The sequence below is a fragment of the Polyodon spathula genome, chromosome 8 (assembly GCF_017654505.1).
Source record: "Polyodon spathula isolate WHYD16114869_AA chromosome 8, ASM1765450v1, whole genome shotgun sequence".
Classification (NCBI taxonomy): Eukaryota; Metazoa; Chordata; class Actinopteri; order Acipenseriformes; family Polyodontidae; genus Polyodon; species Polyodon spathula.
This window is the reverse complement of record NC_054541.1, coordinates 41,387,602-41,415,088: the sequence shown is the minus strand read 5'-3', so window position 1 is coordinate 41,415,088 and position 27,487 is coordinate 41,387,602. Positions and strand designations below refer to the sequence as shown.

The 27,487-nt window shown below is 36.3% G+C and overlaps 2 protein-coding genes across 2 annotated transcripts; one reads left to right on the top strand and one right to left on the bottom strand.

Annotated features, from left to right (window-relative positions):
• Positions 1–9,196: 9,196 nt before the first annotated feature.
• LOC121319965 (THAP domain-containing protein 5-like) lies at positions 9,197–13,176 on the bottom strand. The gene is made up of 3 exons (XM_041257972.1): positions 13,042–13,176; positions 12,039–12,249; positions 9,197–10,699 (listed from the first exon to the last, which is right to left on the bottom strand). Exons 1-3 carry the CDS (start codon positions 13,122–13,124, stop codon positions 9,869–9,871), a joined length of 1,125 nt encoding a protein of 374 aa, XP_041113906.1. The 5' UTR covers positions 13,125–13,176; the 3' UTR covers positions 9,197–9,868.
• Positions 13,177–13,321: 145 nt separating this feature from the next.
• Positions 13,322–16,381, top strand: LOC121319964 (dnaJ homolog subfamily B member 9-like). Its single transcript, XM_041257971.1, has 3 exons — positions 13,322–13,393; positions 14,524–14,753; positions 14,973–16,381. The coding sequence occupies exons 2-3, from the start codon at positions 14,537–14,539 to the stop codon at positions 15,419–15,421; spliced, it is 666 nt and encodes a 221-aa protein (XP_041113905.1). The 5' UTR covers positions 13,322–13,393; positions 14,524–14,536; the 3' UTR covers positions 15,422–16,381.
• Positions 16,382–27,487: the final 11,106 nt, after the last annotated feature.

The window sequence follows — 27,487 nt, the reverse complement described above, 5'->3', positions numbered from 1 at the left end:
ATTACTACTGTAGAGATTCATGTCATGTTATAACATAATGCATGGGTTTGTTATAAATGCTTTTGTGTTATAATAACTTATATCTCTCCTTATGTTGCTACATTTCTATTGTCAATTTTTATTATTAATTGTCATCTCCTAAGATATTTTAAAATAAATGTGGAGTTATCCTGCGTCATAATACAATCCATGGTACCAAGTGTTGCCACACTACAGAACTTTTGAAAATATCAGCTTTAAAAGTTTACTATTTGGAGAGGATGGTGACCCCCAGATTCGGTTTTGTCGTTTGAGCTCAAAGCTTTGTACAGCTTTGCAGATAGGGGCAGGAACACTTCTAATTGGTGCACAGTGCTGTCGTAGCAGGATGGCGTTTGAGTTCCTACAATTAAAACTGCTGTCAAGATGATTCACTCTCTGAGAAAGAATAATGCACGGTTGTAGTTTAGTTAAATTACATGCTTTTTAATGTTAACTTGTGAAATTCGGGGGGCGTGAACCAGGGCTTTGCGATTTTCTAATTTCAACTGCCTATCATCATTGACTAATTTCTCCTGTCTGTCATCATTGATCACCTACTAAATCACAATCACAGCTCAGCTCTTTCTCTTGTGTTTTGCTTTTTCCCTCCTCCCCTTCACTTTTTTCATATGCCGCCTGCCTCTGTGTTGGTCCCCTCTGGGGGGATAGTGACTCTCACTTTCCCCGACCTGGAGTTCCAGTAACTCTGCAGGTTCTTTGTGTGGTCAGAGGGGAATACCAGCCACACTATTCTTTCGCAGCATATACGCTATATATCTTGCCACATGAAAGAAGGCTCTGTCTTACTTCCTCCTTTACCCTCCTGGGACAGGGCTCTCTTACTCTTAGTGCTCGAGTCCCATAACTAACAATTATTTGTGTTCTTTCAGGTTCTAATCAGATTTTTTTCAGTACAAAGCAAAACCAGTTTGGACAAAAACTACTGCATTAGGAGGAATAAAGTGATAATGGTACTGTTATGTCAGTGCCCCAGTTCAAGTCCTGCTCACTGCTGCCAACGGAAATGACCAGGAGTGATTTAATCTCAACTCAGTGAAAGTTAGAAACAAGGTGTACAAGTGTGCACAGAATCCTCTTAAGAGTAGCTAGTGCAAGCTAATCGAGAGCAGCTGATGCAGTTTTGTTATGGCTGTAGTACAAGAAGATTAATAAGGACTCCTTGAGGTTTGCTGCTGGCACTTTGCTTTTGTTTTCTCACAGCAAGCCCTCTACAATATCAATGTTTTTCAATGAGTACGGACCACAGAAGGAATTAAACGCCACTTTGTGGCTTTCTGTGACTTCCGCATAGGGAGACAAAGGGGCTAATTCTATTTGATGGCCTTTGTAGTTATCATTAAAGGAGAAAAAAATCATGCTTTTGATACTGCAGGTGTCACAATCAACAAGAGGAATGCTTGGTGGTGGTGGTGGGGGGGTGACAGAGAGGGGCATTGGTGAATCTGATGTGGAATAAAAGTCTAAATTACAGTAGATTTTATTTTCTATATTTCTGCCTAGTAAATATTAAAACTATGTTATCTAACCAATATGCTTGGGGCCTTAATACGTGCACCGCAGATTAATACAGAAATTGCAGTGTCCCTTTCTTGGTTCTTTGAGTTAAATAAATAAATAAATAAATAAATACATCTTTTTTTTCCTGTGTCAATAAAATCTTCACTGATATTGTGGGTGTTGTTTCCATATGTCAGTGTTGATGAATGCAATAGACACAATGGTCACATTAATAGCAAGCTTGGGGTATAGCTAGGATAAGAGGCACTGATTGATCAAAATGAATGAGAATATTTCAGGAAAACACAAAGATCTCATTGTGGGCTATTAAGGCCATTACCTATTTTTTGACCAGTCAGTATGTTGGTTTTCTGGAGAGGCATATTTGTTTGACAAATAATGTTATGATGAAAAACATGCAGAACTTGGAAGTCAACTGTGTTCTTTCAAATTCAGTAAAAAAAAAAAAAAATTAAAAAAAACAGTCATCGAGTATATAGTTTAGAATCATTTTTAATCATAGGATTTAGGGTTAGATTTGTTTACCCCCTTTACTGTGTGTACATCATGTAAAAAGTTGTGAAAACGTGCCACCTTGTGGACATCTAGAAAAAACAACAACATTATTTTAGAACACAGTATTCCAATAGGAGTCATATACTTTATAGTTTGTATGAAAATGTATACTTTGTGTGTGTGTGTGTGTGTATGTATATATATATTGGGCAAATTAACCAATAACATTGAATGGGCACGAATGCAATTCAAGCCCACTAAATCAAGGAGCATCTCTATATTAAAGGCAAAGTAGTAGATAAAACATTCTTCATTAATGGTGAGGCAATACCAACAGTCTCTGAGAAGCCAGTGAAGAGTCTTGGGAGATGGTACGACGGGGATCTAAAGGACACAGTTTGTGTGGAGAAGTTAGACAACAAGCAGTGGAAGGGTTGAAGAGCATAGACAGCTGCACTCTACCAGGCAAACTAAAACTCTGGTGCTTTCAGTGTGGTCTACTGACGAGGTTGCTGGGGCCACTGACTGTGTACGAGGTTTCTTTGACAACAGTAGAGAAGATGGAAGCTTTAATCAGTTCATAGATCAAGAAATGGTTGGGAGTTCCACGCTGCCTCAGCAGAGTGGAACTGTATGGTAAAGGAATACTGCAGCTACCAGTCTCCGCTCTAACCGAGGAATTTAAGTGTGCCAAGGTCAGACTGGAAATGACATTAGTAGAGTCACGCAACAAATGCGTAAGGGAGGCAGCACCTGTGTTGAAAACTGGAAGAAAGTGGGCGGCAAAGAAAGCTGTGGAAGATGCAAAGGCTGCCCTTCGAGTTGGTGATATCATGGGGCAAGTTCAGCATGGAAGAGGGGGTCTTGGTCTCAGTTCAGCTCCTCCTACATGGCACAAGGCAGCCCCAGCTCAAAGGAGGAAGCTGGTAGTCAACGAGGTGCAAAAGCAGGAGGAGAGGATGAGGTAGGAGAGGATCCCTCATGTCCTTTGTGTTCATCACCTGCAACATTAAGGCACATTTTGACAGGAAGAAAGGTGGCTCTTAGCCAAGGTCGGTTTACTTGGCGCCATGACCAGGTGCGGCGATGTTTGGCCTTAGCAATGGAAGACAAGCGTAACCTGACCAATAAGTTGCCACCTGTTCCATCAAAACATTACACACAAAAGACAACATTACTCCGCTCAGGAGAGCAACCACCAAGAAAAAGTGTGAAAACCAATCCTCGCCCAAGACAACCGGAAGCTGCTAGAGACTGGAAAATGCTGGCAGATGTTGGTCAACGGCTTATTTTTCCACCTGAGATTGCCACCACTCAACTTCGACCAGATATTGTCTTGTGGTCTGAATCAGCACGCCTTGTTCACCTGGTAGAGTTAACAGTGCCGTGGGAGGATGCTGTAGATGAGGCGTACGAGAGGAAGAAACTGCGGTATGTTCAACTAGCCACTGAAGCAGAACAGCGAGGATGGAGAGTCCGGGTTTACCCAGTGGAAGTGGGTTGTCGAGGATTTGTGGCACACTCTACAACCCGGTTTCTCAGAGACGTCAGATTCAGTGGCCAAGAATTGCGTCGCACAGTGAAGAATTTATCTGAAGGAGCAGAGAGGAGCAGCAACTGGCTGTGGTTGAGACGGAAAGATTCTGGCTGGGGATCTCAAGCACAATAGAAAGAAAGAAACGCTGATGTACAGGTAAGTAAGCTGGGCTGAGTTGAGTGGGGGACGGAGGGGGGTGATGCTGGGACGCCAGAATCACCGTCGAGCCCTCTTGAGGTGTCGTGGGCTAGTCGACGAAACACTGAGGATGGAAGGTGCCCACTTGAAGACCCCAGAGATGTACCCTACTTAGCTCAATCCAGACGGTTGTCATGCTGATGCGCTGGGGAGGCCGCACTGTGGTTGATCCCCGGAGCCAGCATCGCAGCCGTTGTGTGTGCTGATGCGCCAGGGAGGCAAAATAAGCTGATCCCTGGAGCCAGCATTACACTTCAGCCATCAACACCAGACAGAAGGATATCTACATCATATATGGAAGGAAATGCAAATGGATGGAGACACATATGGATCACATTAGTTTACTGTAAAGCTATGTCTTAGTTGGTGCTTATCTTGGCGAGAGACGAGTTCAAATCAGCATGAAGTTTTAACATCTACTCTTATGTAATGGAAATCATTATATATATATATATATATATATATATATATATATATATATATATACACACATACATACATATACATACATACACTATGGGTCAAAAGTTTTAGAACATCCCCATTTTTTCAGTTTTTATTGAAATTTAAGCAGTTCAAGTCCAGTGAATAACCTGAAATGGTACAAAGGTAAGCGGTAAACTGCCAGAGGTTAAAAAAAAAAGTTTAGGTTACCAAAAATAATGTACATTTCAGAGTTATACAAAAAAGCCTTATTCAGGGAAAGGGATGGGTTAACAACTTACAGCTGTTCTGCAGCAATGGAAGTAAATTAAGCCTTGAAAGTTGATGCTAACAATTCCTACAGGTGTCCCAACTTTTGTTGATTACTTACAAACCCACTGTCTGTATAAAAGCAGTGTTGGAACAGACTGTGTTACTACACCCTCTTAAGCATTATTTGTACAGTATTGTACTGCAGGAAGTAGTATATTGCTCTCATAATGGCGAGATAAAGGCAATTAACAAAGGAAGACAGACCGACCATTATAACCCTTAAAAGTGTAGGTCTTTCCTTTAGAGAAATTGTAAAGAAAGCCAAAGTGTCAGTGAGTACAGTTTCCTACACCATCAAAAGGCACTTGGAAACTGGAGGAAACTCTGACAGGAAGAGGTCTGGCAGACCCAAAGCCACAACAAAATTAGAAGACAAGTTTCGGAGAGTCAACAGCTTGTATTACAGGCGGCTCATAGGACAACAGCTTCAACACAGCTTAACACTGGTCGAAGTAAGCAAGTCTCAGTTTCAACTTGTCTGGGCCATGAATTTAGATTCAATTTTGTTAAAAAGATTCCATGATTTCTTTTTTATCTCCAATTGTTTATTTGTTCTGTGCTTTAATTTCAGAGTACATTGAGACATTAAACTGCGTAAATTTCAATAAAAACTGGAAAAACTGAGGTGTTCTAAAACTTTTGACCGGTAGTGTGTGTGTGTGTGTGTGTTTATATATATATATATTGTAAGGTACCAGGGAGGGGGTTAAAATCCTTCCCTGCGTGAAACCTTGTGAGAATGCACATTTGGGTATTATGGGGTTTAATTGTGTAATTGTTTAATTGTTTAGTAATTCCCTGCACCTGGTGGTAGTTGTAAATTAGAGCCAGGTGCAGGGTATTTAAGAGAGGCAGCCAGTCTGTTCGAGGCTGCTGCTGAGGAAAGAGCCTGACTGTGTGTACGTGAGAGCAGTCGTATCAAAGGAAGGTATTGTGTGGAACGCGAGTTTGAGTTTTTGTGTGACAGGTAAACGGCTTAGCCGTCCTGGGGTTTAGTGAGGAACCAGTCTATGTTTAGTCAGAGCTCCAAGAGGGAGCCAGGTGTTTGTTTTGTTTTCATTTCTGAGTTTATTAAAAAGTGCGCGTCAGCGCCGTAAAAAATCAATTTGTGTGTCCTGGGTCTATTTAAAGGGGCAACGAACTCTGAGTTCGAGGATCGTTTACAATATATATATATATATATATATATATATATATATATATATATATATATATATATATATATATATAAAGCACTATATTTTTTATGTTTTAACACATCTTGCTACGAGAGAAAAAATCGAAAGTTAAAATCAGTTACATATCAAATGTTTGTAGATTTGTGGGTTAAGTTTTGTCTTGTGACTTAAAAAAATACTTGTCCCCTTTATTGTTTAAAATAGTAAACTTTACTGTAAATGCTTTTGAAAAGTTTGTGTTTAAAACAATTGTGTATTTGTTGAATTTTATTTTAATGACTCACAATTTGCTGTAGCATTAGGTATATTTGGACAGTATAATTAAGTAAAATAATTAGTCAAACTTTTTGTTTTGATTACACACTTTCTAAGAAAGTCTAAATGTGTGTACGTGTTATGTTGTGGTGTACAATAAACTAATCTACAGCCTGCTTAATTTAAAAAACAGAACTACACAAAGAAGACAGTTAACCAGTAAGTTAAGAAAGCCGCTTTCGTTCTAAACTGTTTATCACAACCACAGACTACATACAGACTCCTATGGTTGTATAAATGAGACGCATGCAGTTATAGTAGTTTTAATGCGAAATAAGTCAATAAAGACGCATTATAAACATTTTAAAAACATACATAGGTTTGGAAGGAGGTATAACTGCAGTGTACAATATATAAAAAAATCTTTATTTTGGATGTACACAATCATTTATTTCAAGACATTTCAGACAAAAGCCCTGCTGTATAAAAAGAAAAGCAAACATGTTTACTGTGTTGAACCGATATATATATATATATATATATATATATATATATATATAATATAAAATGGCATACTTCTATTGGGTTCCTGGCACAGTTCATGTGTTTCATGGTTCTTTGCATAATAAGCACCAGTATTGAATTGTGTCTAAACAAATTAGTAACTTTGTTGAATAAATAATTTACAGCAAATCCCTATTTTGATGGTACTTTTTTAAGGAATGGCTGAAATATACAGTATATTAATGCAATCTCTGGACACTTATCTGTTACATGTAGAAAAATGAGTACTAGTACTCTTTATCATGGGTACGTGTTATTTTGTGGTTGACTACATGAACTGTCTACATTCAAAGTTATAAGCAGTGTTGATATTAAAACAGTAACATTCAACTTAGATTTAAATACATCACTGTTTTCACATGTTATAGTTTATATCCTGCCTGTCATATTTGTTTTCATGGAGTTGAATTTGTTTGAATTTCATAAAGTCAGAAAACAGTGACAGTGATGTTTTAATCAGCAATTTTAGTGTTCTTTCTTTTGTAGTATGTTTTGTAATTAATTTTCTGTTAGCTCACAAAATTGCTGTTCAGCCATTTTCTTGTTAAGAGTGCAGGGGAGAAAGGTGTTCCTTTGAAAAGGGGTGGGACTGACAGTGATGTAAACCAATCACATGAGAGATGGACTATTGACCAATGGCGTAAGGATTTTAGGGCAATAGTTCAATTTATTTTATTTTTTCCAAGCCCTTGCTCAAGACAAATCTATAATGGAAAATGTGTTTTGTGTCACTAAGTATGAATTAATATTACACTGAACAAAAATATAAATGCAACAATTTCAAAGATTTACAGTTACAGTTTATAAAAGGAAATCAGTCAATTGAAATAAATTCATTAGGCCCTAATCTATGGATTTCACATGACTGGGAATACAGATATGTATCTGTTGGTCACAGATACCGTAAAGAAAAAAGAAAAAAAAAAAAAAAAGGTAGGGGCGTGGATCAGAAAACCAGTATCTGGTGTGACCACCATTTGCCTCATGCAACGCGACACATCTCCTTCGCAAACAGTTGATCAGGCTGTTGATTGTGGCCTGTGGAACTTCAATGGATGTGCGAAGTTGCTGGATATTGGTGGGAACTGGAACACGCTGTCATACACGTCGATCCAGAGCATCCCAAACCTGCTCAATGGATGACATGTTTGGTGAGTATGCAGGCCATGGAAGAACTGGGACATTTTTAGCTTCCAGGAATTGTGTACAGATCCTTGCGACATGGAGCCGTGCATTATCATGAAGAAACATGAGGTGATGGCAGTGGATGAATAGCAAGACAATTGGCCTCTGGATCGCGTCACTGTATCTCTGTGCATTCAAATTGCCATAGATAAAATGCAATTGTGTTTGTTGTCCGTAGCTTATGCCTGCCCATACCTTAACCCCACCGCCACCATGGGGCACTCTGTTCACATCTGTTGACATCAGCAAACCCCTCGCCCACACAACGCCATACATGCTGTCTGCCCGGTACAGTTGAAACCGGGATTCATCTGTGAAGAGCACACTTCTCCAGCATGCCAGTGGCAATCGAAGGTGAGCATTTGCCCACTGAAGTCGATTACGACGCTGAACTGCAGTCAGGTCAAGACTCTGGGTTGTACGATGAGAATGCAGATGAGGTACCCTGAGATGGTTTCTGACAGTTTGTGCAGAAATACTACGGTTGTGCAAACCCACAGTTTCATCAGCTGTCCGAGTGGCTGGTCTCAGATGATCCCGCAGGTGAAGAAGCCGGATGTGGAGGTCCTGGGCTGGCGTGGTTACACGTGGTCTGCAGTTGTGAGGCCGGTTGGACGTACTGCCAAATTCTCTAAAACGACATTGGAGGCGGCTTATGGTAGAGAAATGAACATTCAATTCTCTGGCAACAGCTCTGGTGGACATTCTTGCAGTCAGCATGCCAATTGCACGCTCCCTCAAACTTGAGACATCTGTGGCATTGTGTTGTGTGACAAAATTGCACATTTTAGAGTGGCCTTTTATTGTCCCCAGCACAAGGTGCACCTGTGTAATAATCATGCTGTTTAATCAGCTTCTTGATATGCCACACCTGTCAGGTGGATGGATTATCTTGGCAAAAGAGAAATGCTCACGAACAGGGATGTAAACAAAGTTGTGCACAAAATTTGAGAGAAATTTTTTGTGCAAATAAAAAATTTCTGGGATCTTTTATTTCAGCTCATGAAACATGGGACCAACACTTTACATGTTGCGTTCATATTTTTGTTCCGTGTATATATAAAAAGTTCCAGTGCTTCCTAACTAAACTTGTGTCTAAAAAAAAAAAGAGCAAAAAATTAGGACTACTATAGAATAGATACCAGAACTTGTATTTATGGGAACATTTTACCAAAGAGGCTTTGATGGTGCTTCAAAAGTGAAAAGTTAAAGTAGCAGCTGTCTGCTCATCGGTGGATATTACTAGACACAAGCTTCTAAAAAATGCTGCTGGCCTGGTGATGTTTTTCCAGCAGTTTAAAGATCTTGATGAGACAACACTATCAGATTTGTCAATCTAACGCTCATAATCTTACCTATCTCAAACCCAGAGTTCAAAAGCAACCTTACATTGGTTTAATTTATTTATATGTCAAGAAAGTGTTGTTGACCAAAAAGAGACATTTAGAAACCAGTCAAAAAATGCATTTGTGTACTTTTAATGCATACTGATAAATATCTGAGTGAATACATGTAGTACATTGAATTAAACACATTCATCAGTTTAAATATTGCAATTGTTCAAAAAAGAAAATTTGCCAAGGCTAACCTATGGGACTACACCTTAAAGCAAAGGGTTTAAATTCTGGTCCACAAATAATACCAAAATTCCAGACTTTGTTTAAACTAGGAACTAAACATTTGTTTTAAACAAGGCTTGTTTTCCAGTGCACTGGTTGAAAATCCTGGACCACTGGGGTACTTAAGCATTTCTACAGTATTTGCTAGGTTAGTCTTGTGTGCAGTTTTGAAAACAGCATACAACATGTTATGGCAACATGAATTTTAATGTTATAAAAGAAACTATGCATTTTATATGAAAAGTTGAACTGGTATCAGATGTTATTAATTAAGATGATGCTTCTTAATTAAAAAGTCTCTTTCAAAACTGCACATACCGTGCATGACTTAAATAGCAAATCAAAGTTCAGGAAACAAGTATGACTAATAGAATTATTGCATTAGCTATAACCCATTTCAGTTGTACGAAATGTAATGCTTGCAATACCATCAAGCAGCTAAACTTAATTTCCAATGATATTTCATCACTTTTTCAACTTACAGGACACTGCTTAAACATGCAGTGGTATCCTGCTTCAAATCATTGCACCACAGAAAACTCAAGCGTTGTAAAATAGTTTTCCAAAACCTTCAACTTCTCTTCAGAAACAATATTCTCCTGCTTTAAATGTGTAATAAGATTAGCAAGTGAGTTAAGTTTAGCTACTGTTCTCTCTTCGTTTTTCTCCAGCTCTGTTATCTTTTCATGCAGACTGGCAATTTTTTTCCATAGATGCTCCTTGTCAGTGTCCTGTCTGCAATACGAATGTTCAGAAAAAAAGATGTGATCTGCATCAGTGCACTGCTGTGTATCAGGTGGTTCAACTAAAGCACAGATTTCTTCATTATGCCCAACAGGACGTGTAATGGTGTCTGTATTTAAAGTTTCATTCGTTGGTTCAACAGAGTGATATGGAGCTCGGTTTCCATCAGACTCCCAGGTGATTGGAGACGTTGAATCAAGCTGCTTTTCAGTGGACTCATTCTCAGATGGGGGATCAGACTTGACCGATATGAACTTTTCCTTCAGCTCTTCTTTTGCATCTTGTGGATTGTTTGTGGTGTCTACAGCTGAAGCATTTGTGTTAAGTATCTCAGAAGAATGTGCACCTTCCTGGTCATTTAGTTTTATGTTTTCCTTTTGGCAGTTTTGTTCTGATTCCACAGAGTAAGCTGTCTCTGAGTTTTCCTTTTCAACATATTCAATTTGAGGGCTGGCTGCTTTTTCTGTTTCATCTTGCTTTTTTAAAAGCAAAGATTTTTTCTTCGTTGAAGGAGAAGGTTTGACAAATGTATTTATGTCATTGCTATCAGCTGCCTTTTCCTTTGGCACTGCTTTTTTCTTTCTTGTATGTGGCCTAGACCATTCCTCCTGGAAAACAATCATAGAATATGTATTATTAAAATTTATTTTTGAGACCAATACATGTACAATCCTGCTGAGTTTAATACACAACATACTTCAATGTACACAAATACATGCAAAATTAACATTTTGGTATAATTACAAATCCAAATATTGTACATTTACTCAATAAACATATACTTTTGTACCACAGAGGAGTCTCATCTAATTGAAATTAACTGTGGGGAAAAAAAAAAAAAACATATTTTCTCTGTACCCTCAAAGGCATCAAGTTCCTCTTTTGGTATTCACTGTCACAGCTTGTGACCTGGTGCATTTTTACTTCTCCATTGACACTAACAGGCTTCTGTAGTTGTTATATTTTATTCACCAAAGGGGGTGGTTGTCCAAACCCATAATACATATTCTAACCCTATGAGGTAATAAATAGATAAATAAAGAAACCTATTCCATTTCAAATATGCTTTGAAATGCACACCAATACCAATAACTGATCTGAAAATAATTATTTATCATTATTATTTGTACTCATTTCACAGAGCGTTTGTTGAGGCTGTAAGGATAGAATAGAAGAAGCAGAAACAAGCTTGTTAGTGGGACAGAGGTGGACAAAGAGAGCCCAGACTTAGGACAGAAGGCAAGCTGATGGCCTAGACTTAGAGGTGGGCTTGGAGGGGCCCGGACTTGAAGTTAGGATAGGAAGAGATCCCGACTGACGAGTCGCCTTTATGTAGGACCAGGCTTGGTTTAAGGCTGAAGCCTCAAGGATCTGAAAACACATAAAAGGGCTCTGACTCGGATGAGGCACCTGTAGGGGCAAAGGAAAGTCAGATGAATCAGGACCTGAAAGGAGAGATAGAAAAGGGTTCACTGATCTGGTGCTGCCCTCGGACGAGTTGGGGCACAGGCCTCCAAAGCCGGGAGCAGAGAGGCATCCCGCAGAGAACCTGCAACAATGAGAGATGGGTTAGTCTGGGACTCGGAACTGAGAGCGTAAAGCGGGCCACGTCCTGAGGGAAATAGAACAGAGCCTCCGGTGACGAGGTAAGATTAGCACATATCTGCGACAGGATAGTGTGGCCAGGTCCCCTCTGACTCACAGCGGTGAGAACACCCCAGAGCGAGGACGAGGTCGCTGAAGCAGACCTGAGGTCAAGGAAGTGAGACTCACTGACACCCCAGAGGAGACCGATATAACATAGAAGGAGGAGGAGGAGGACAAAGAGAAAACAATAGACAAGGGAAATGCGTAAGATTGTGCCTTAAATAGAGAGATAATAATGATAGCCATTAATTAAGCAGCCCCAACGCTCACCCCCTGAATCTCGTAAAATGAGAACTTTACCTGTACTGCTTGTGAGCCATGCCGATCATGCGAGAATGCAAAAACTGTAGGTACAGCACTGTGCTTCAGATACCGTATACCCCAGCGCACATCAAAGGAGTCTGGAGTGAAATGATCACTACATAAATACTGATGTTTACTGGGGAGCCACACTCCTCGTTTCATGTTCACTGTCCATTTCTGAAGCCTTTCTTTATCTTGCAGTGGAAACCTTTTGAAACAAAACATAATGAAAGATACCTAGTATTTACAGGCATTTTACAACATTATCCAACCACTATGCCATTCACAATGCCCTTCACACATTTCAAATCCTGGTAAATCAAACTATTTTAAACATTCAAATATTTTCTATTATTGTCTGTTTAGAAACATGCAGTTATGTCATACAATAACAATGTCTTCCTCTTAATCTGCAAGATACACAGCATGGATATTTTTTAATCCCTTACTACTGCATATTTTTCTCAACCATCGACACCATGTTCATTTGTTATATAGAGTTGGAGGGTACATTTTATGGGTGGAAACTGTAGAGTAGACTGAAACTTGAGAGACTTTAATTTGTGTTTTTATTAAGTCTGTCCTATTTATCTCTACAAGGAAAATAAACCACACAGTAAAACCTCAAACAGATCAAATTGATAGCAATGGAAGTCCTATTTCTATCCATATAGACTATGATTTTGTTGTAAAAAAAAAGTTAATATCCTTAAATGTGAATATTTGTTCATACTCTGCCACCAGAAAGCAGAAAGCAATCGTTTTTAATTTAAAGTCAAGTCAGTATAGTAACACATATATGAACAGATCTGAGTTAAAAACGATATCTATCTTTTGAGACTATATAGATAGATATATTATATATACTATATATATATATATATAATATATATATATATATATATATATATATATATATATATATATATATATATATATATATATATATACACATTTTTTTTTTTTTAGTAGTTTAAAAAGAAACAAAAACAAAACTTACGGATAGAAACTAATTTTCCTATTATCTTTTGAAGATAGGCCTCCACGATTTTTACAGAAATTTGCAGCACAGTAACGGGGCATATCACAAACTGCGGGCTTAACACAAGACACGGAAATAAACAATGCAAATATCTACACTCACACACTTCAAGCTACTAATTCCGGGGGATAGGCGCTGTAGTCGGAGGTGACGTCACGTGCTCAAAATGAGAGGGGTCACCTGGTAACGGCAGGAGCCAATGGGTTTGCGCTTCGTGTTGTTTCTGTTCTGGAATTCACTCACAAAGTGGAATGTGTGTTTACAGGAGCGTCAGCCTTCATCGTTGAGCAGAATACAGACGCAGATTTTGGTAGGTAAAAAAAAACAAAACATGTTATTTCAAATAACAGCCATAAATAGGATATATATATATATATATAGTTCTTGGAAAAGTTAAAAGGTGCCAAGGTATTGCTAACGTTAATAACGAACATTTAGGTTTACTCTTAATATTAAATTACAATACTTTCTGGATTCTGTTTAATGTTAGTTACTCAGTAGGCTATGTGCTTTTGAGTTGCAGTTACAGTCGATGGAGTATGTTAGGGTTTGTATTAACTGCCGGTAATTAGCTCTGTTTTTGAAGTTGCTGGCAGTTGATGAATACTAATGTTTTTGTACATGTGGAGAAGAAACCGTGGCAATTAAAAAAATAAAAAATAACATAAAAAATACCGACGAGTTAAGTTAAATACAGCTGAAAGCAGGAACTCTTAACCTCAAAACCAACCATTAAGTAACTGTTGAGCTGTCAGAGTGAGGATAGGAGAGTCAGCTAGTTGAAAAATGTAGGATTTTTGTGAGGGGCTCATGATTAAGATTTGTTTAACACTTTTTTTTTTGATAAAATCACCCCAATGGCTTTTCTGTTTAAAATAATAACAAAAATAATCATCGTAATTATAAATATATTACACTGACGGGACATTAAAGATCATGCAATCAAATCTGTGGGATTACTGCATAGTAATGAAGGATTATGAGAATAAAATCAAGGGATTGTATAATGCACTTGGACCCGAAACGCTTACACGCATGTGTGTATAGTTTACTGTATTTGTCCCATACATGCTTTAGCTGCAAAACAAACAAACAAAAAAAAAAAAAAAATCAGAAGTAATGAAAAAAGTAGTGAACACAGATTGCAAGCGGTTTTTAAAAAAATAAATCTTTGTAATCTTTGATTTTAACAATTAATATAACCAACATCACCAGGCAGTTATCAATGGTACTGCTGTTAAAAAATCAAACTCACTGGGCTTGATTACTACGTTCAGACCTAAAAATGAAGTTTGTCAGAATCGCTCCTCCAAAACCATGATGTTTCTTTTCAAATTAAGCAACATATCCATTATTTTCTCATTTTGTGTGTGTGTGTGTGTGTGTGTGTGTGTGTGTGTGTTTTTTAAACTAATTCAGTTATTTATTTTTTCCTTCCAGGGTAACAGGCAATATGGCATCAGCACAGGCAGCCTTAACATTTGCTATTTGTATATTAATGATATCAGAATTAATATTGGCAAAAAAGGACTACTATGATATTCTGGGTGTGCCAAAAAGTGCATCTGAACGGCAGATCAAGAAGGCCTTTCACACACTTGCAATGAAGTACCACCCAGACAAAAATAAGAGTCCTGATGCTGAGGCAAAATTCAGGGAAATAGCTGAAGGTAAGTTTTTTTTTTTTTTTTTTTTTAAAACATCTGATTCATGATTTTAAGATGGATAATTGTATTAATTGTCTAAATGGTATATGAAATGAGATTGCGTGTGTTTATTAAAAAAAAACAAAAAAAAAACATAATAAACATGCATTGCTATTTAAGGGAGTTGTTATTGTTAATGCATTGTTGTTATTGAGTTGTTGTTTCAATTTATTTTATTTCCAGCTTATGAAACCTTGTCGGATGAGAAAAGAAGAAAAGAGTATGATCAGTTTGACTACCGGGCATTTACAAATTCTGAAGGTGGGAATGGACAACATTTTGATCAGCCATTCAATTTTAACTTCCATGATATGTTTAAAGATTTTGACGTGTTCAGTCAGAATCACCAAGCTCGTCAAAAAAAGCATTTTGAAAACCACTTCAGAGCTCACCAGGAAGCCCACCGGAAACACAAGCGACATTTTCAAGAGTTCTCTTTTGGAGGGGGGGTCTTTGACGACATGTTCGAAGACATGGAAAAGATGTTTTCCTTCAGTAGTTTGGACAGTACTCGAAGGCACGCAATAAGAACTGAAAACAGGTTTCAAGGGTCTAGGAAGCAGCACTGCAGAACTGTCACACAACGAAGAGGAAATATGGTCACCACATACACAGACTGTTCAGGAGCATAAGTTACAATGTTTCTTGCCTTGTTAGGTACAGTGGTTAACATATAACAATCGGATTTAAGTATTTTTTTTTAATAATGCAGACATATTTAATGTGTTGCCAAACAAACCTTTAAGTGTGTTATTCATGAGTAGGAGTGTGATTCTATCTTCACATACACCTAATCTTAATTTTTTTATTATTTTTTTATTTAAAGTGTGCTGCAGAGATAACCTTAACATTTACTCACAAAAAGAATCGGGCAATGCAGTTCATATTTGGCCCATTTTAAAACAAACGCCCTGCAATTAGAAAGTTCCAATTAGTAGGAATCGGTTTGTTTTGAGCATTTTTTATTTTTTATTTTTAGTGATCCAGTAATAAAAAAAAAGGTAATTGTAGTTTTCCAGGAATCAATACTTATTCATGTCAACAGGTTCATTTTTTTTTTTTTTTTTTTTTTTTTTTTTTTAAAAGACAATAATAATATGATGGCCAGGTTTTAAAACATTCAAATTTGATTTGTAAACTAAAGGTTATGGTAACATTTCTCATATTAATTTTATATTGAATTAAAATATGCAGAAGACTTTGACATTTAAATGTGTACAATGTAAAATGTGTACATGATTTATACTGAAGTGTACGTAGTACTCCTTATCAGTTAATACTCAGGAAGGCTAAAACTATATTTGCTTTCAATAATGATCTGAATTTCTGTAGTGTTTGATTCTGTTACCTCATGTCCTCTGTAGAGTCTGTGATGTATGGATGTGTAATGTGCAATATGTTAAACCAGCTTTTCCTATGTTTGCTTGATTACTTTCATTCATTGCTGGTTTTATATTAATTGTTCAATTTCTGTACAGCTGAATTGTCATGCACTTTCTCTCTTGCACTTATTCCTATGGATACATTTTATGTACGAGTCTTATGATGAGTGCACATGTCTGAAAAAATAAAATATATTTGTAAGAGCTAAAGACTTTTAGTGTAATCTTGTGATTTGTAAAATGTCAAGAAAAACACTTAATTCAGGGATTTGTAATTGTGTAGAGTTTCACATCTTACGTACTGTTCTGTGGTGTGTGCAGGTTTTCTGTGTATTTCTCCTTTCTGTTGCACCCGTATCTTAAATTGGGGGTGACCAAAATTGGACCTTCCAGTTTTGCTCTTTCTTCCAATCCTGGTCTTACAATTAAACCTCCATACAAACACTAAAATAGTTAATTATCTAATTGTACCCCCTTTAAAAAGAGGTGGAATGGCTCTCTGGGTCTGTCTTAAATGCTGGGACTGAACAGCCTTCCTCATTTCATTCCAATTTGACCATGTTACCTTTCAATGTCAGCCCCACCATTGGATTATGTAGAGTAGGTGGATCTAACAGCGTTAGTCACATGATTTGAGTAGAATGAGGAAAACTCTTCAGTCACAGCACACAGGATACTCCAGACACACAACCAAATAAAGGATTTAGAGAAAGATTACAATGATGCAAAAGAACCTCAGTTTTGATCTGTTTATGGTGCGCCGAGTCTATCAACAGATAAAAACTGAATGTCCTTTCGGCTGTAACTGAGCAAATGAAGACAAACAAGAAAATATACTTTGTTGAACCACCAGAGGGCACAAGAATATAGTGTTCAGCATTGTAAGCCACAGGGACAACACAGATTTGAACAGGTGGAAAGGGGCCACACAGTTATTATCTGATGTGAACAGACAAAATGTCCTTTAAGCTGAAGATTCTGACAGTTATGTAAGCAGCTTACTATTTTAACACTTTTCAAATTGTGAAGAGACACTAGTGATTAGGCATATAACCTAAGCATTTTAAGAATGTTTAATTACATAAACATTTGTATGAACAATTTAACATAAAATAATTTCACATGTAATAATATTAGAATTTTATTAAAGCTGAAAACATACCCATGCTATATGTCTTCCCCTTTAGAAGAGGACACATTTTTAATTTGTGGTGTGATTAAAATGCAGTACTAAAAACAAGAAGCTTAAACAAGAAGACAAGAAGCTATTACGTGCCCTAAACGCTACGCTGCTACTGCACTTTTTTTTTTTTTGAACATGTTATTTACAGAGAGGTTGACAACCCCATTGATTTAAGCTGTGAATGTTATACTCAGTGGAATAGCTATCCTATCGAGTCTTCATTAATGGTTTTGTATTAACAGGCAGCAGAGGATTCAGTTTACTAATTGAATGTGCAATCAGAATAACTCTTCAAAAATGCCATTAGTACCCTTCCACGACCAATGACCTGAACCTTTACTCACTCATTACGGAGGTAAGGGTTCTTGACAGATTATGTAATACTTGTCAAGCAGTGTGATGCATGTACTGAGTAGCCGCTACTAGTATACTTGCCTTACTGTATTGTCTTTCTAAATGTTTAGAGTTATATTTTTCATTTAATAGCACATTGCCATTTTTTGCTTTGATGATATCTTGAAAATAGCCATAACCCAACACGCATGTTTTATTACAGCTCTCTCTGCAATACATCTGTAGTAATAAAATATTTTATGTTGGTGGCTTGCTTTTTGAAATCCGAATATCTTTACCAAATAAAAAAAAACTACCTGCACCAGTTTAAATTTTTGGTTTAATGTAATATACCGGTATTTTTCTTGAAAGCACCCCACTCATCGTTTAAATGCTGCTTTAACCCCGAGAGAAACCTTAAATAAATAAATAAATAAATAAATAAATAAATAATAATAATACAAAAATGATAGGAGACCCTCAAATAACTTTTATCCCCCTTCTTTAGACCAGTTTTAGATTTTCTTTAAAAAAAAAAAAAAACCCAGGAGGACCCAGGCATCTACTGTTCCTCCCCTAACCAATGATCAATTTCACCCAGCGAGCAGAGGCAGAGGATCTTACTAAGATACTGCGACCTAGAGGACAGCCTGGAGCTCTCTCGCTGGTCTTGTCATGCATCTGACTAGAACTTGTAGCTGGAGTGCGATGAAGCAAACCAACCCAGCAGCTCCCTCCCTAGCTCGTGGGAGTAATAAGGCCAACACAGCATTTTACTGTCTGTGTTTAAGTACAATGAAGCTATAATTTTTAAGATTGAATGAAGACTCATTGATGATATGTGTTTCATACATAAGTAGTCAGACTCACTTAATGCTTTCCCTACTATTCAGGATTAGATCTTTAGCTGGATAAATTAACCATAGAGAAGCAACACAAAGCCATGTTTAATACTAAACATTCAAGTCATGTACGGGAGTGCTTGAGTGTGGCAGTGTACAGTAGTTCTAATTTGCTATGAATGAAGCTGAGCATGAAACACTGACAGAAAGCCATACAACTGAATATTTGACGAATTAGCTTCTCTGGGCTTAATGCACCTCCTCCCTTCTATGAAAATATAGTTCTGACATCTTCTTCCTCTAGGAGGCGATAGTTCTCCAAAAATGATAATAAAGCCAACATGTTGTCAACCATTTTCACATATTTCACATACAATTTGACTTGAAGGACTGTATCAGCCTAGTTATCCTAAATCTCAGGGAAATCTTTGAAAAATAAAGACTTTCATGAAGTGATTGGATTTGAACAATCTGAAAAATAATGCACAGCGATGTAAATGTATTTCACAAATCAACTTCAAAATAAAATCCAGCAGCACTTCAGATGGGTAATTCAATAATCAAGTACATCAATAATGTACTGTAATTCTAGGTAAAGAACAGATACATGATTCTAACGTGCACATACCCATAACACAATATTGTCTTTCTGTGTCCATAAAACCTCAGCTCACAGGATACAGTGCCCCAGTAAAAACTTCAGTATTTCAATTTAAAGTAAAAAACAGTTTTAAAGTAAAATGACAGTATGAATTTGTTGGGTGTAATATGCTGATGCTGATAGTTCAATTTGAGTGTGCTGGGAAGGTGACAGATTGAGAGCATCAGAAAATAAAGACACCTGTCAATGATAATCAATAACAGTCGGATTATGAGCAAGCACAGTGCTAGTTTTTTTTATTTCCTGTATTGTTTCATTAGTGTACCTCAAACCTGACCTCTCTGACTTTAGAGGGCTCAGAAGCCAATTCATTTCACAAGCTTTTCTGCCCATCGTACTGATCGGTGGTTTCAATAAATGGACAACAGTCCCATAGTTATGACAGCTGACAGCCACCCAATTCATTACCAGTTTCTCTGTGGAAAAACATTTTAAAATTAAATGCATTAAAATTAACACCAAATAACTTGATTTCTGTTATGTTAAGGCTTTGTAAATTAAACTCTGATGTAAGAAGGTCCACTGCAATATGCATTGATAAAAATGTTTAAATTCAGCATTTAAATAATGGGCATAACAGGCTCTGTTGTTGAGAGATTAATTTACTGCACAGGTTGTGAGCCAGATCCCTGAATGTACCATAAAATGAGGTCAGATTTTGACAGGATGTCCTCTGTCTTGTTAAGTAAGAAATCATTTTTTTCTTGAAACTGAAATACCTCATCATAAAACTTGCTCCCTATTTATTTTTTAATCCCACAAGTTCTTTATTTTTAGAATGGTCATGTTTTGTTATATTGTAACATTAACGTTGCTGTCAACAGTACGCTCCGGTAGCAGACGTTGGGTTTCAGAGGGCTGTCTTGCATCATACGAATTGGAATAAAATTTTCAAAAAGAGGACAGTGAATGGGAAAAAAAGTAGTTTGCTTTGATAAGATGATACTGTTTCATCTATTCACTATTGTATTGAAATACTAAGACTAGTAGAAAGCAGCCTACTACAAAGTGAGAAAGAAAAAAAACTGCTGGTATTTCAAAGGTAGAACCAACTTAGAAAGTGCAATTTATCATATTTAGAGAGTTTTCACTATGAGGCTATGTTAATGTGCTTGAGGCAATGCAAAATCTGAAAAGATCCTTATTTCCATAGACTAGACATTTTTAGTATGCTAAGGATTATGATCATCAATCTGTACAGGGTCCACCACCAATTGGTTTGGATAAGCGACGACTGTCTACTATATTTGCAAAACCAGTTTATAATCGTAAATCTCGAAAAACTACTCACTTCTAAATCTTGAGTAGTCATTTTTGTATTACTTTAGTATAAATACATGTTAATTTGGATTCATATGTTGTTTTTTTATGACTTTATGTGAACGAAAAGACACAAATTCACCCATTTTCTCATTGAAAATAGTGATATTTTGAAATTTACCTGCCCTGGTCACAAAAGCAAAGTTTGTGGGGAATAATTGTTACATGGTGTTATTATTGCAATAGTAGTAGGTCAATGAATACTTAAAAATATTGATACTGTAATTAATACTGTGTGTGAACATGGTGTCCTGCTTTTCTTGTATATTGTTCTGCTTCTGCTCTAGCCTTGTAGAACCATACTGTACCAAATTGGTAATCTGGAACTCTCTTATTCAGAATCTCAGCTGCATCAATATGACCCCAGTTTACAATTGTTTACTGGACTGCTACAAAATAAAATGCAAGTAAAACTGCAATAAATAAACTTCTTTCATCACTTTCTCATCTAATAATACAAATACATACTGGGTTTGTTTCCATTCTGCTTTTTATGTTTAAATTACTCACAGGCAAAATTGTGGTACATACAAGAGTAATGACACAATAATACATTTCATTGCAGGTAAGCACAGTACATTAACTGATATTCCCAGACCATAAAATGGTAGTTACTGGTTAAGCCAGTTCTTGCTGTATTTTAATTTGCCTCAGATAGTGATGCTAAGTCTATGTGACCTTAAACTACTTTTAGGCACTTGAACTGTATTTCACAAATATAGTCACACAGTTTTACAATCCATTTGGCACATCTTCTCCAACAGCATGTAATCTCAGGTGCCCGGAACTGTAAGAGAGGAGGACTGGTAAATTCTCCATTATCCAAACATCTGTACCTTATATAGAAAATCCTTTCACAGTCATACACCACTTTATAGAAAATGGTTCAACTGTAGTTAATTTTGCCTTTCAAGTAGCCAATAGACCTTGTTGTTATTGCTGTAAAGTCTTGTTTGTTAGTGTTGGATTTGTTCTACTTTCAGAAAGTCTATCTTCTATCACGTAACTATCTTGTGTCTCAATGGAAAACAAATACAATATTTATGTTGCACCTCTGTTGCTGAACATCAAGCAGAGGGGTTTTGTACTGGGTGTAAGAGATTAGAAAACTACTGGGAAGTCCCACTGCCTGCAAGTTGACGTATTCCATGTGAAATATTTGGGGGGGGGGTACATATAATGTTCATGAGGATATTAAATATTAAGTAACTGGCATACATTCTTCATACTGTCATTATTTGTTTTACAGTCAATTAGTGAAGGGTGCTTACACAGCATATGAATGTACGTGTTCAGTTCACAACAATGTCAACTTTGAATTAAATAAATCTTGATTGTGCCAGGAAATCCACTTTCTTTTTTTTTTTTTAAAGGCTTGCGAAGATAGAAAACTATATTTATTACACACTACAGTCTTGTTTTTGGGTTTTGCATAGTATATCAAAAGTCCTTGTCTAGACTGGAATTAAATACATTTTAACAAGTTGTGTAAAAGAAAAGGATTGTTTACAGGACTATTCTTTGCATATGAAGAAATGACATACAGTAATATATTCATAAAGGAAGCTTAATTTAATCTCTTTTCTCTACAGTGAACATATAGCATTAGATTTATTCAAGCCATTCAGCAAATGAAAAAAGAAAAACACTGAAATACGTTCAAGTTTATGCATTCCTTGTTCTCTTATTTGAATGCAATTTCCATTTCCATTGCTGTTTCCCTAATGTGATTGTCATGTATAATAAGAACATGTCAGCATGTTAAGGATTTCTTGAGCTGTTGAACTGAAATTCTTAGACAAGGTTATCTTTTGGGTCACTCGGATGCAGATTAAAAGCTTTTTGCAATTTGTTTCTCAAATAAACAAGATGCCAGGTACTCCTAGCAGGCCACTGAGCGCAAACTGTATTTAAAACTGTCTTTCGAGCTTCACATAGAGAGGTGTTTTTACATTTTTTTTTTAAATAAATAGCAAGAGATAACGATATCACATATACACTATACATTATCACTCAAGCAGAGGGATGGTAATGTTTCTATTGTGCAGCATGACATTATCTAATTATTAGCATTAAAGCTGGTTATCTGTTTTATTTTCAAAAATAGACAACGGATTTATGATCTCTGCTTTTATCCACAGTAGCGAACAATTAGTGCCTTTTGTGTAGGATGTCAATAAGTAATTACTATGACTGAGCATTAAGTGGTAATCAGTCTATAAACATAGAACATGAACAGCATGGTATCAAAAGGACTCCTCTAGCCAGCCCAATTTGCCATCCACACGGCTACCCTACACAGGGTACACTGGGTTTTGCAATACTAGGAAGGACAGTGTGATAAATTGTTTTTCGTCAGCAAGGCTACAGTATGTTCACACACAGTGATTCTGAACCCCACAACAGGGCTATAAAAATAAGCTGACACGCTGTGTTCACAAAATAAAATATAACTTGATTTCCAAATGTGATATGTTAATGACTTATTACATTGTTCCACCACACCACTAAAATATGTTTCTTCAGTCATGTTTTCTTTTCTTTTCAATGCTTTGCAAAAAAATAAAAATGTCTCAAGGATCAGCCACAATGTTATAATACCTTCCCTTCAGTACCTTGGCATGTGCCTGACAGCAGATTGCTTTAAGTTAACTGCTTTCACCCAGCAAAATTGGTCTGGCCAGGGTTTTAACATTGCTCTATGACCATGGACTGAATTATCCACTTCCCCTTAAAGTATGATAGTGCCCCTTCAAATAAGCTTAATATCACAGTTTAAGGGGCAGGTAATTTGAGAATAAATATATTTAAGAGCAAAAGGAACATATGAAAGGATGATTATTGCACCATTTATGATGTGGAGTCTGTCTTGTGAAGTGCTTTAAGAGCACAGTGAATGTAAAATGGTTGTTTACAGTGCTGTAAATACCATACCATTGTAAAAATTGCTAGAACCATTTGTCATTTTACAAGATATAAACAAGCCAGGACACTGACTGAAATATTTTGGTTCTGTATATTGGTTGTGTGTGACAAGTTTACATTGTTCTGCAGAAAAGAAATCATTTTGAAGCTGCAATGTTGTTGAATTTGTGAGTTTTTTTTTTTTTTTTTTTTTTTTTTTTAATATTCTGACATGCCCAGTATCAGGATAAAGCTGCTTTGGTAAAACTCTGGAACCAATAAGTAAAAGTTCCTTAAATACATTTCATTAGCTAAGGTATTAAGAGAAATTTATTGCATCCATGTTGCCACCAATGTCCCCAAGCAGAATAAGCAGTCCTACCATACCAATCTTAAGCGATTAAATCTGACGAATGGGTGTGCAGTTTGCAGTGTCAGGAGAGTGAACGCTATCCCAGGATGTTGTCATGCCACTTGATTGACTAGGATGTTTCCTTTTACTCAAGCAGATTGGAAGACAGTTGACCTACAATAGGTAAGTTTGGTCCCTAGAGTAACTTCAGTAAGTGAGTTTGGAATTTAACAAGATGTCAATTTGTCTACATTTTATATAGTAAAGAAGAAATTATGTTTATACAGTAAATTGAAAGAGAATTATATTACAGTCATGATTCTAACCAACAATTAACCCCCAAATAATTTCATCTAATTAAATATATTCTCCTTGCCTTTTGTTAACCATAGAAATTGTCAATATACTGTCTCTGAATTTAAGCAACGTCTACTCAGGAACATTTAATATAAAGGCAAACATTGAAATCAGTGTTATTTTAAGGGTAACTTTATTTTAAAGGTTTAATTTATATGACTGGTTTCACAGGTCTGATTAGGACTAGCATTAGAGGACTCACCATGGCAGTATATCTAAAGATGTGAATTCAAATGCTATCCAGAAAAAAAAAAAAAAAAAAAAAAAAAAAAAAAAACTACATTATTGATGTATTTGTTGTCTGTATTAATTCATTCAGATGTATGAAAGGGGAGAACCTGATGTGCAGCATGTCCTTTGTAAGTACTTTGATTGTTAAGTTGGGTGCAATATTTGCGCTAGTGATTTTTCAACCCACCATTATGATTACGGATGCTACCTCTCTGTAATATTCTTGTGCATGCTTCTCTCAACCCATGTATTAGATGCTAAGCAAAAAGTTGAGATAATGATGGCAGAGGATTCAAGTCAAAAAATGGCCAGCAGAGTTTGACTGTCGGCAACCTTAGAAAACCCGTCCTCACCCAAGGAGCAAAGAGAGACCTTTTCTATTCCCCTGATTTATTATGCCACACCAGAGTGTGTCGGTGCCTTGAGTCTCTTCAGATCATAAGCGGCTTTGCAAAAACACCATTTTCAATTTTCTTTTTTGCATGCTTAGGTGGCTCAAGATTCCTTTCTCATTTACCGGGGCTTAGATAAGGCAACCAATTTAAACAAGACCCAAACAGCTTTTGTAATAGTATTTTCATAAGTACAGTCAGTTCAACTAAATAAAATTGTCCACTTAAACCGATAAAGAATAGATTTCTTTTATGCTACTTGCATTTTGTATTTACTGTACCAAGCAAAGGAGCACAAATCACTTTTATCTTCACAGTTCTCAGAACAATATGTTGTGATGCTCGATTTCTCTGGGATAATGGGCAGTTAAAACTTTGACCCACAGAGGTGGGTAAAAAAATATGTACATTACAATAGCCTATACTATATATTCTAAAGTACTATGACTCTATTTGCCCTTTCGTTTACATCACTGAAGCAGAACATTTAGGTTATCTGGTAAAGGAAAAAAAAAATGCTCTGCTCATAACCAACAAAGCTTATATATAGAACCTTGGATTATCTTGCAGTATTTGAACATGCTCTCTAACCCACTGCATAAACATAATAAGCAAGAATGTGGAATGTTTGATTTCTTGTGACACAGCCTACTCCAATGATCACAGCCCACACAGAATGATAAACATCAATTTATATTCCAGTAAAGACCTCAATTTTAAATTAATATTTTATTACTTGAAGAATAATTGGAATAGGGTCAGTTAAGTGAACTCTGCAAAAACGTGACTCAGTCATTATAAGACATCTACAGTATTTAGGATGCAAGTACTGTAACTATCTCCTACACCAGACCCTGTGATTATATTATTTATCACTTTTAAATACTATTCCATGTTTAAGATACTATACCACTGCATTCTTCATTTTGTTTTCTTTCCAAGTCAGTTCTGCATTATTCAGTTTTGGACATCACTGTATAATGCAAAATGTATTGGAAAAACATAAGCATTTTTTTCTAGTTGCTTTGACACCAAAAGCGACATGCCTCATTAGTTTTGTATCACTCTATCTATCCCTATTTTAAATGAACCATCTCTTCACTTTTCAGTAAATACTAAAATGTAGAGAAGCAGATGGAACCATCAGCCACCTGAAGCACACATTCTATTCCACCTGGACCTCCCTGATTATTGGGATATATCTCAAATTTAAGTATACCAGGGAGTTTTTTGTTTGAAAATTCTGTACCTTTCAATTTAAATTTCCATATTTCATATTATTCAACATCAAACACACCTAAGCAGGCTAAGGATAAGTTACCTGTATCTTACTTAGGAGCGAGACAGTTCAGAAGGACAGGGAGGGGAAGAGATTTTACCACCAATAATGTATAAAGTATTTGACTTCAGTGTACTTGCCCTAATTAGCTTGCAGTGAACTGACAGAGACAGACAGGCTTAACATTAATCAATCCTGGCAGTCTCTGAATTCTCTTTTATACTGTGTATTAATTCAAAGCTTACAGAGCTGTCATTGAGTTGACACTGGTTCATTTGGGAGTGTGATTTCCCTAGAAATTGAAATTCAGGAAGATAATAAATCATACAATTTTGCACACTTCATATTTTACCTTTATGAAAGTTTTATTTTCTATCAGAGATTACACAGTGTTAGTGAAACAAAGCATTACATTGTTTTACATGGTGTTCTCCAAAGGATGAAGGATGCATTTTTATTTCAAAATCAACAGAGACACTGGCATTTTCCAGTATCATTTAGATACAAAGAGGGGGGTTCTGTGAATGTAGATGGCAATCAAAACACCTGATTCCTGAGGAGTCTAATACATTTTCCATTGACAAATTTGCATTACTGCGCTTAGCAAACAGGTGCAAAAAGCATAATGTAGGTAACTATTAGCAAATGCGCTTGCATACCGGAATCCTACCTAAGCAAATAGTAAACAGCAGCAGAAACAACATTTGTTATTGCCAAAGGCATTGTCTTATGCACAGAAAATAATTGTTAATATTTTTCACCACTGAATTGAAGATCCCCATCTAAATTCAGACTGTAAAAAAATGTAAGGAAAAAAAAGACCTTGATTCTAAGTCATATTCATTATTTGTCCAGATTGAAGTATTAAACTCAAATGGGACCGGTACCTAATCTCAATACATTGCATAATTCTAGCTACAATGGTTACTATACATTTCGTTTTTGTAGAAAAAGAAATCCTTCATAAGACAATAATTTCAGAATTTAAGGACCAGACTACAAAAAAAAAAAAAAAATGTTGATGTTACATCCCTAGCCTAGATTCAAACAAAATGATGACACTAAAATATAATTCAAATTCTGGTTTTCTTTGTGGGATTTTCATCTATTGTGTTAACCTAAGATGTATTTTGACAATAGAAAAGCAAGGTAATACAAATTAGAATACCTTTGTAAGTGCTTTTTCATTATATGAATTACACATGTTAACTCATGAAATCCTAACCTATAACATAGGACATGGATGTGGCCAGATTTACTAGGCTTTGACTGAAGTGTAAATTTTGAATTAAGTGTAATACAAAATTAGTAATAAACAGTATAGATATGTATAAGAGCCATAAAATACCAGTATGACTTGTGTATTCCTGGCTTTGGAAACATGATAAAAGCATTTAGCATATCTTATCTTGAGTATAGTGCTTTTTGCAATTTGTGCATACAAAAAAGAACAACACAGCAA

Coding starts and splice junctions, on each gene's coding strand:
- LOC121319965 (XM_041257972.1), bottom strand. CDS start 13,124: ATGCCCCGTTACTGTGCTGCAAATTTCTGTAAAAATCGTGGAGGCCTA. Junction 12,250..13,041: donor AGGAAAATTAGTTTCTATCC/GTAAGTTTTGTT, acceptor TTGTTTCAAAAG/GTTTCCACTGCAAGATAAAG. Junction 10,700..12,038: donor ATGGCTCACAAGCAGTACAG/GTAAAGTTCTCA, acceptor ATTGTTTTCCAG/GAGGAATGGTCTAGGCCACA.
- LOC121319964 (XM_041257971.1), top strand. CDS start 14,537: ATGGCATCAGCACAGGCAGCCTTAACATTTGCTATTTGTATATTAATG. Junction 14,754..14,972: donor ATTCAGGGAAATAGCTGAAG/GTAAGTTTTTTT, acceptor TTTTATTTCCAG/CTTATGAAACCTTGTCGGAT.